This window comes from Alexandromys fortis, unplaced genomic scaffold (genome assembly GCF_014885135.2).
Source record: "Alexandromys fortis isolate MF-2015 unplaced genomic scaffold, M_Fortis_MF-2015_v1.1 scaffold_166, whole genome shotgun sequence".
Classification (NCBI taxonomy): Eukaryota; Metazoa; Chordata; class Mammalia; order Rodentia; family Cricetidae; genus Alexandromys; species Alexandromys fortis.
The window spans coordinates 2,789,135-2,799,961 of record NW_026068102.1 but is presented as its reverse complement, the minus strand read 5'-3'; the positions used below and the strand labels follow the sequence as shown (position 1 = coordinate 2,799,961).

The following is a 10,827-nucleotide window of genomic DNA, read 5'->3' as shown; positions in this document are numbered from 1 at the left end:
CCCCCCCCCCCCCCCCCCCCCGCCCCCCTTCAACTGCAGGTCTGGGTGAGTACTGCTCAAGGCTGAACTGTGCAAGCTAGCCAGCTGCCTAACCATCTGTCACCTACAGACCCACAGACGCTGTGTAGGTTCTGGTCCTAATGCCCATTATTGCTAACCTCAGTTCCAGCACAAGCAACCTCTACAGTAAAATCTACTGCAGCATTCAACTGTTCTCCCCCATGGGCCATCCAGTGCCTGCTGGCTTCTTACATGTGCTACCATTGGTCCTTACAACCCCTGCCATGTCTATCTCTCTGCTCATTTCAATCCAGAGCTACAGGCGCAATGGCCAGGCCAAGTTCTCTGCAGGCGCTATGGTGTGGACCCTCCCACCCCGGTTATCAGCTCCTGTATCTCCAGAGAAGATCAGGCCCATTGGACCAAGCTGCCCCATATAATTGGCTATGGGATGAAATTCCCACAACAGATTGTAAACATCTGTTGACTCTCTGAGATTGTTCAGTAATGCCCCCAAACTCTATTGAAGTTGCCTACTGTCCTCTCTTTTCTTTGGTTTCTGTTGCTGTAGCAATCAAACCTAATTTTATCATCCCTTTGCCAAGAAGAGCTTTACAGTGAAATACAGAAGTTATTTTTAGTTACAGGGTTGTGTTACAAGTAGACAATAGATGCTTAACATGTCAAGCTTTTTCCTGTTACCTTCTAACCTATTCAGAAATTTTCATAAAAGTCTCTTCCCTGGTTGACCTTTTGAAGGGAATTTTTTTCATTTCTGTGTAACACAGAATTAGTTGGGGCCATGTAAAGCGCATTACTTTCCCTTGTAGCACGTTAAAGTTAGTCTCTCTGTACAAGCCCCGGTCAACTCCTAGTAACTACATGAGGATAAAAGAACAACTGATGGGCAAGCATGAGCTCTAAATATCTTCTATTAAAACTATTTATTTTAAAAAAGTTACTAATGTCAGCAGTCTTTCAATGATATGAAACCCCAGAATTGAAAGAGATGTGATACTGTGGGTAAATTTGTATTAATTCAAATACTTTACCTATCGCTTTTGAAAACAACTCTGTATATTTATTTGTATAGAAAACTTCGGAAAGGATAGAATATATGATATAAGAAAATTTATTTCCTTGAGCAGGTTTTTCCATACAGGAAAATGATTAGTTTTCATAAAATGACACAACAAATGGCAAAGAAGCCTTTTAGTTTTCATCTTAAAGTAGTCACTCCTGTCTGCTTTGCTTAGTGATGTAACAGATGTTCTCTATTTAGCATATCATAAAATTGACAACAGTGATGATGCTAGATTTATTTTTAAAGCATTTTATTTCTATTGCTAATTTAAAATATTGTAATAATTTGTTAACCTTTTAAACTAAACTGTTTTTGGCAAACATTATTTATGGTGGGGTTCTTTTCAAAGATTATGCTTTTTAAATTTTTGACAATAATTTACTAGCGTGCCTAGTGGGGGTAATTAAGGGGTGTTTTGAGGGTTTTGCTGGAAAGTACTAGCTGACCTGGAATACTCTATGTAGCTGATACTGGCTTGACACTCATAGTAGTCTTCTTGCCTCAGTCACTCAAGTGCTAGGACTACAAGAATGTACCACTGTTCCTGGCAAATGTTTCACTTCTTATTGAAATAGAATGCCACTTTGTAGCTCAGGCTACCCTTGAACTTTCAATCCTTCTGTTTCAGCTTTTTAGCTGCTGGGTATGGCTTACCTCAATAAAAAAGATCTTCTAAAAAAGATCTCAATAATAAAGATCTTTTCTTTACCTGCAAAATTCATGGTTTCATTTATATTTCCAACTGAATAGTATTCCCCAGTGTATGTGAACCACATTGTCGTTATGCAATCATTATTTGCAGGCCATGTAGATTGTTTTCATTTCCTAAGTATTATGAATAGCACAGTGGTGAACATGCCTGAACAAATAGAGTATCTGTAGAGTATCCAGTCCTTTGGTCATATGCCAAGGAAAGGATTAGCTGGATTATATGATTGATTTTCATCTTCTTGAGGATTCCCCGCTCATTCTATAGTAGCTGGACCAGTTTGCAGTCGCACCAACAGTTTTCCCCACATTGTCTCCAGCATTGATTGTCACTTATTTTGTTGCTCTTTGCCATTTTGCCTACTGTCAGATGAAATCTCAAGATTGTTTTAATATGTATTTTTCTAATTGCTAAGGATGATGAACATATTTTGAGATTCCTTTCAGCGGCACTCCTCTATCTATGGTCAGCATCAGCTCCTGCATCCAGATTCCTGCCTTTGGTCATCATGTTTGGCCACAGCAATAGAAAGCTAACTAAGATAGTAATACTGATATTGAAGGTATTCGGTGGGGAGGGGGGGTGCTCCCTCTGTTCAAATTTTCTTTTTAATAATTTGAGAAGAATTGGCAGTAAACCTTATTTGAAAGTCTGATAGAATTCTTCTATGAGCACATCTGTCCCTGGACACTTCAGAAGATTTTATATTACTATTTCAAATTCCTCATTGTCACTAACCTTTCTAGGTTGTTGAGTTCTTTGTTTATTTTAGTGGTTTGAATGATTATAGAAATTCAGCTATTTCTTTTAGGTTTTTCAAATTTAATGGAGTGCAGAATTTTTAATTATTCTCCTATAACATCCTGAGTTTTTTCATTGTTGGCTGTAGTGTTCCCTTGTTTATTTGTGTTTCTGTTAATTTGGTTTATCTTTTTATTTTCCTTTAATTAGTTTGTCCAAGGGTCTATCAATTTTGTTTATTAATAGAAGGTCTTTAACACATTGATTCTTTATAATATTTTTGTTTCATTTCTGCTCAGATTTTTATTATTTCTCGTCATCTACTGGGTTTAGATTAGTTTCTTTTTATTTATTTATTATGTATACAATATTCTGTCTGTGTGTACGCCTGCAGGCCAGAAGAGGGCACCAGTTTTCATTACAGATGGTTGTGAGCCACCATGTGGTTGCTGGGAATTGAACTCAGGACCTTTGGAAGAGCAGGCAATGCTCTTAACCTCTGAGCCATCTCCCCAGCCCCAGATTTAGTTTCTTTTATTTATTTATTTTTTTAAGCTAGATTCTTGAGTTGCATCAAGTCATTTATTTGTGATTATTCTGATTTTTTTTTTTTGTTTTTTCTTTTTTGAAACCGGATTTCTCTGTGTGTCTGTAAATCAGACTGCACATTTGTTTTCCAGCTGCCTAGACCCAAATAATCACATAGAAACTATATTAATTACAACAATGTTTAGCCTATTAGCTCAAGCTTCTTATTAACTAAGTTACATCTTAACCCATTCCTGTTAATCTATGTATCAGCATGTGGCTGTGGCTTACTGGTAAAGTTCCAGTGTCTTTCTCATTTGGCAGCTCCATGAGGTCTCTTTGACCCTGCCTTCTTTCTTCCTGCATTCAGTGTAGTTTCCCTGTCTAGCTCTATTCGGCCCTGCCATAGGCCAAAGCAGCTTTTTATTAACCAATGGGGAATCCCACATAATGTAAGAGTCCTAACTGTCCTATACCTCACTTTGTTTGCCAGGCTGGCATTTAACTCACAGAGATCTGCCAGCTCATCCTCCAAATCCTGAGATTATAAGCATGTAACACCATGGCCTGGCGCTGAATATTTTATTTTATGATAGACACTTTGAGCTATAAATTTCTCTCATGGGACTGCTTTTAATATGTCCCAGAAGTTTCATTGTTTTCATTTTCATTTACATGCAGAAAATTTTTGATTTCTTTTTTGACACATTCATCACTTGGTAAATGGTTGATTGATTTCCATGAATTTGTGTTTGGTTTGCTGTCCATTTTTAGTTCTATTTTTTAAAAAAATATTTATTTATTATGTATACAATATTCTGTCTACATGTATGGCTGCAGGCCAGAAGAGGGCACCAGATCTCATTACAGATGGTTGTGAGCCACCATGTGGTAGCTGGGAATTGAACTCAGGACCTTTGGTAGAGCAAAGCCATATCTCTAGCCCCCTCATTTTTAGTTCTATTGCATTATGGTCAGGATGGACACATGAGGTCATTTCAGTTTTTCTTTTTCTTTTAATTTCTTAAGATTTGTTTTGTGTCCTAGGATGTGGCCTTTTTTAATAGAAGCTTCCATAGGGAATGTATATTCTTTGTTGTTTGAGTAGAATATTCAGTAGTTATCTGTTGTGTCCATTTGATATAAGATATCATTTAATTCTGATAGTTATCTTTTTATTTTTGTTCAGATGAGATATTGAAATTACCTACTATTAATGGTTTTATCAACAGATATGCTGCTTTAATTCCAGTTGTATACTTTCTATGAAATTTGGTACCCCAAAGTTTGGTGTGTGTGTTTAGGATAGTAATGTTTTCTTGGTTAATTGCTCTTTTGATTAAAATGAAGTGCCCTTCTTCATCTCTTTTGATTAATTTTAGGTTGAGTCTAATTTTTCAAAGATTAGGATAATAATTTTTACTTACTTCCTCATCTATTTTATTAGATTGTCTTTTCCACACCCAGTTTTAACTTTGGGTTGGTGCCTGTAAACAGGTAAATTTCTTGTAGACATTAAATAGGTGGATTTTGTTCGTTGGTCTGTTCAGCAATCCTGTGTCTTTTGATAGGAGAATTGAGACCTGTTATATTTAATTATTTAATGTTAATATTGAAAGATATAATAATTATACAGGTTTTTTTCTTTTGTGGTGGTTTATTGTGTTAATTGTGTTTATATTTTGTTAGTTATTAGCTTTGTTTGTTTTCCATATAAGTTATCTTGGCTATGTGTGTTTATTTCTTTTCTCAGTCCAAAGTATTGCTCCCTGTAGTGTTGGTTTTGAAAATATATACTTTTTGGTTTTTTTGTGTGTGTTTTTTGGCCATGTATATCATGATGAAATGTTTTTTCTTCTTACACTATGACAGTTTTGCCAAGTAGAGTAGGCTAGCTTACTAGTAGTGGTAATTTAGAGTATATTGTTCCACGTTCTTGCTTTCAATGCTTCTATTGAGAAACCAACAGTTAATTCTGATAGGTTTTCTTTTATATTTGACTTGAGTTTTTTCTCAGCCTTTCCATATTCTTTCTTTGCTCTGTATATTTAGTGTTTTATCTGTGATATGCATTTAGGGAGTTTCTTTCTTGTCTTATATGTTTGGTGTTCTGCTTCTTGTATCTATGTATATGTCTTACTTTGGTTTGGTGATATTTTCTTATATGCTATTGTTGAAAATCTGGCTTGTGCCTTTGACCTGGATTCCTTTTCCTTCATCTATGATTCTGATTCAAAGATTTAATCATTTCATTGTGCCCCACATGTTTCTTTTCTGTGCTTAATTGAATTTTACATATTCATCGCTTGTGTTATCTAATTCCTGTACTTTATCCTTGAGTCCTCTATTATTCTAGCTGCTGCTTGATGTATTCTACTCATAAGGCTTTTCCTCAATTTTTCTGCTCAAATTATTGATTTTTTCCAATTCCATCTTTATTTCAGCTTAAGTTTTCTTCAGTATATCCGTGTCTATATTGAATTCTGCTTTCAAATCCTATAGTGACTTTCATTCAGCCTTATGTTTGCATTTTATGGGAATCTTTCACATGTTATTCTCTTAAAGTTCATTCTCTTTAAGTTTATTGAGTTTTTTCATTGTCTTTAAACTCCTGTTATTCTTTGAAGTTTATAATCTTTTTCTTTCTACCTTCACCCCTGTCCTCTTTCACCTAGGTAATTCTGAGTGGCAAATATTTCTGTGGGACTGGTGGATTTGGAAAAAGCCATACTGTCTTGATTTTTCACATTGTTTTTATTTTCATGGCTAAACGTTGCCGTTGGGTTTGATAGTTTTCTGTCTGAACATATCATTCTGAGACAACACAGGTTAATAGGGAAGCTGGAGCCTGAAGGTTGGATCTGATGTGGGAGGGGTTCTATGCTAAAAGACAGAATGTGTCTCTTGTCTAGAGCCCGGAGGTTGTATGTTTGAGAGTACAAATTTAGCCACTGGACTAGACTGGAACATGGACTAGCTCTGAGGATTATGAGTAGGGGATCTGGCAGACTAAATAGAGTGGCCCTGTTGTAAAATGTGCAAGACCAAACTTAGCTGGAAGGTTGATGGCACTCATGAGGGATAATGTCAGATGTTAGCAGGGCCCATGTACTGTCATACAGGATGCACCTCTTATCCAAAACCTGTTTAGATTATGGTCAGGGCAAGTACAAACTAGTCACTAGATGAGCATCTAGAACTAGGTGTGGGGACTGGGGATGGTGTATAAAAGAAAGGTAAGGTTAGGCATATTCACAGGGGTGGGCTTTAGAGCAATATGGAGTACTGCCTGGTCTTAGAGGTTATATGGAGCACCAAGAAATAGTAATTTTATTTCTAAAGACATTTATGCCTGTTTTAGAACTACCTTGATATTTATAGAAAGAATAAGAATGATAAAAACTGGTAAAATGACAATCATATTATCAATCATATAAATAAAAGGAAGAGATATGCATTTTGAACCTCGAACTTTTTCACGGCTCATCATTTCTTGATGTCCTTTGCCAAGCTATGTCCTTGGACATCAAGAAATTATACACAAAGTTTCATTATCTCCTCAGTCTGTTCGTGCACTCAGTGGCCTGTGGCATGAAAATAAATATGGAAATCTAGTTCTCCAAGGAAGTACAATGCTCTATAAATCATTTTTCTGAAAAGCCTCAGTTCTTTGCTTTGTACAAAACATGAAAAGCCATTTACTTTCTAAATTTTTTTGTATTAAAAGTACCTCAAAATAGTTGATTATATTTTCTAGCTTTGTAACCGGAAAGTTCTTGAAGCCTGATATGTGGAGCATCAGTGTCAACTGAGAATGTGTCATAAAAATATAAATGCAGTATTTCAACCCAGATGTGCGGGATCTTAGAGATGTCACCAGTCTGTTTATAAAAGACCTCCAGGTTGCTCTGATTCATGGCTTCATTGCCTTTGATGAGGGATATTGCGGCGAACTCTCTGACCATCAGGAAGGAACAGCCAACAGACGAGGATTCTTCCCAAATCACGCTTTATTGGAGCCTCTTGGTTGAAGGGAGAGCAGGAAGCAAGGGGCCCCAAGCTCTGAGCTGCAGCTGCTTATATAGGGAGTCTGCCTAGCAACCTTTGATACTTTAACTGCTTTTCTGGAGACCCACCTGTCAGAAAGAAAGCAGGGGAACATCCTTGTCAATTACAGACCACAAGGAAGTTCCCCTGCCGGTCAGGGGGAGTGTGGGCAGCTAGATCACAACAACTCACCCTGTTTTCTGGTGGAAGAACTGCAACCTTTATTATGGTATCAAGCGAGGCTGGAGCCAAATGCCATCTTGTAATGGCAGCCACTCAAATCGGCTCCCAGCAATATGTGTATATTGACATAGATGAAGCAGAACATGAAACATAACTAAAATCTATTTGAAGGATTTTAATTTTAATTCAACAAACACAGAGCAATCCCTAGTTCTTCCCCTGGAAAAAGTATAAGAGATAACTTAAGGGGACAATGCCATGTCATTGGTGTCAGCTTTTCCCACTTGTGTTAGTTTCTGGAAGTCAGCATTTTGGTGACCTTATTCTAATGCATCAATAAGAGAGCTTCTCTTAGATTCCTTATTTGACTTTATGAATCTCTTTTATTAGTTGTTGCCCAGATATTGCCATTTTATCCCTTTCCAAGGCATCACTAGTACCTTAAACAATGGTCTGCAATAATGATCTTGTCTTTCTGAAGGTTCCATGCTCTTAAATTCTGTGGTTTATTATCTTCAAGTCCTCTTTGTTCTGTGGAACATGATGATGTCTTTTAAGATTTCATGGAGCCAAGCCTGATGGCAGAACTCTGTGATCCATACTACTGGGATTGAGACTGAAGCAGGAGAGTCACAATTTCAAGGCCTCCCTGGGAAACAGAACAAGTTGAGAGCCAGTCTCAAAGAAACATACATGGCTAGGCTAAATCCCCCTTCTTAAGCTGATAGCTCTATTTAAAGAAAGATGTAAATCCTCTGTTGATTTCTATCACCAAAAAACAGTAAAGAAAGAACACCCAAACCCTGAACTCTTCCTTATGTCAGGTCCCTGAAGCCAATGTCCTGATCAGAATTTCTGTGGTTTTCTAATAGTTCCTTTCCTTTTAATACTGTTTGAAAACAGAGTCCAGTGATTTTTTTTTTTAATTTTTGGAGTTGTGTATTCAAATAAATTCAATAAACAGATAAGTAGTGATATACCAAATACAGGCATTATAAATTTTCTTTTTAAAATAAATGTTTGTTTAAAATAAAATGCTGTTACAAAGACCAGAATGTGATTTTTAAAAATATCGAGATATAGGGTTTACAGTAATGCTTTGGGACTTCATTTCTGTTCTGTCTTTCTCTCCCTGTCCCTCTTCCTTCTTATCTCCTCTTCTCTCTTTATCTCTTCATAGCTCTATGCATACATATGTTTTAAAATAAATTATGCGTTTAGTCTATAGTATAAAATTTGTGATTGTACATTGAGCCTCAGTGTAAGGGGAAACCGGTTTACATTTAGTGCCTGGAATCTAGTAGTGTTCTCGTGAGGACTAGTGAAAAATAAGGCTGCTCTCATGGAAGGACTTTTGCAAGCATTTTTCTTTCATGTCATGTTGTGCCCCCTCTTCCTTTCCTGAAAGAACTTAAAGATAACAAGATGCAACTGAAGAAAGGAACATAATATTTATGTTGTATAAAGGTAATCCTAGCAGCCCTGGGAAGCTGAACTAAAATGGAATGAAATAAAAGACCAGTTAAAAGACTTTCTATTCCTGGAAAGACAGCATGAGTAGAAGTGGCAGTTATTATAGGTAGGTAGCAAGAGAGCAGAGCAAGATTAAAGAACAGAGTCTTTAAGACTGTCAGTAATCATCAGCTGTAACTACAAAAAAGGATTTAGAAGGTTGGTGCACATTGATTCTTACATGACTGTGATAAATCCCCACATGACTTTAAGACTTTAAGAGCCTGTTTTATCGCACAAAGAAAAGTTAACCTGTTAAAGGGAACCCATTGCCCCAACATTTAACCAAGCATGTGGAAATTAAAGGTTGAGCTTTGAGATCATTCTGTTTCTTCTGGCTTTTCTACCTGACCCTATACTGATCCACAACTTTTTTTTCTTAACCCTCAAGTAACCATATACAAACCTAATATTAAGTGCAGCTGTATGATTTTTCTCGATTTTTCATGACAGTTGTTCTGATAATGTTTGTTTAAGGCCTTTCTGTGAAACTTAGATTTTAGATTATGATAAGTTATTCTGGATTATTTTTTTGTTTGTTTTCATTCTTCCCCAACCCTTCACAGCTAGAAACGTGCAATAAAAACATAGTGTTTTGGAATGATTTTTAGTTTTACCACTTTGGGAGGCTTTTTTTTTTTTGGTATTTTCCAAATTTATTACCACTAAACGAGCTCTGTTTCTTCAGGAAAGAAAGAAAAAGTCCCCAGCACTGCAGAATGGGAGACTTGGAGTTGAATGAGAGTGTCCCCCTAGTTGATGGTGTGTTTACCAATTCTCAGTGTCTGTTGCTAACTGTGCTTTGAAACAAGAGACATGTGTTTTTAATAGAATTGCAAGTTTTTTAAATTTATTTATTTCTTTATTAATTAATTAAAGATTTCTGTCTCTTCTCCACCGCCGCCTCCCCTTTCCCTCCCCCTCCCCCAGTCAAGTCCCCCTCCCTCGTCAGCCCAAAGAGCAATCAGGGTTCCCTGCCCTGTGGGAAGTCCAAGGACCACCCACCTTTTGGGAGGTATTTTTGTCTCAGTCAAGAAGCAAGCATTCAGATTTGAATTATTAAATACTTGAGTTCTAGTTTCCACATTGAACCATTTAATGCTTTCTATTTCCTTGTGAATGGAAAAATTCTCCCATATGTATGATGTTTCAATATTTTAAGTATTTTCATCTAGTGTAAGAGTATTTGCACCTGGGCTTTACTTCATATATACAAAGGACTCCTGTGTCCAGGCCAAACAGAAATACCATTTGCAGTCATGGGTGATCTCAGGGCTCTATCCTGAAGTCTATACCTGAAGAAGCTCATGAAAATGAATTTGACTTTGCTGACCACAAGAAGAAGTACTTCAGAATATGTCTGATGGGATGTAACTGTGGGCTTGTATTATTCTTAATGTGAGAAGATTGTTTTGCCATAGATGTTCTTGCTGATAAGGCCCTTAGAGTCAAAACTTGATGTAATGCCTGGTGAGTTATTCATTTAATAACTATCATTCTCTGACGAATGGGTGTTACTCTCTGTTTTAACCCTTCAGAAATGCATCTTCTGTAGACATCGGGTTAAGAAGGTTTCTGGAGCCTGCATTCAGTGTTCCTATGGCCGCTGCCCAGCTTCATTCCATGTCACATGTGCCCATGCTGCTGGGGTACTCATGGAGCCTGATGACTGGCCTTACGTGGTAAACATCACGTGCTTCAGACATAGAGTCAACTCAAATGTGGTAAGAACTTCTCTCCCATTTGCTGACACTTTATCTAAATTTTTTTCTGGACCCTTCGTAGGTCTAGAATACCTTGTTGGTATTGACATGTCTGGACTATAATATACTTTAGACTAGGGATTGAGGGCTGTTATTTACACATAGTGACACAGAACCCTTCAGTTTCTTATATGCATTAAATGCAATATTTAGTAAGTTGAGTAACTGAACAAATGAATGAATCAAGCTCTTTATGTCCATTCTAGTTCAGAATCTGTGTAAAATTGTAAATCTGTGAATAATTGTGTGTTTACATATAT

General features: G+C 36.9%; 1 protein-coding gene across 2 annotated transcripts in view; it reads left to right on the top strand.

The window, feature by feature from the left end:
• The window catches only part of LOC126489580 (lysine-specific demethylase 4C), a 181,075-nt gene that overhangs the window by 138,598 nt on the left and 31,650 nt on the right, over positions 1-10,827 (top strand). For both annotated transcript variants that reach the window (XM_050123921.1, XM_050123922.1), the window contains exon 18: positions 10,343-10,528. In XM_050123921.1, coding sequence (XP_049979878.1) covers positions 10,343-10,528 — 186 coding nt within the window. The remainder of the gene's footprint in view (positions 1-10,342; positions 10,529-10,827) is intronic.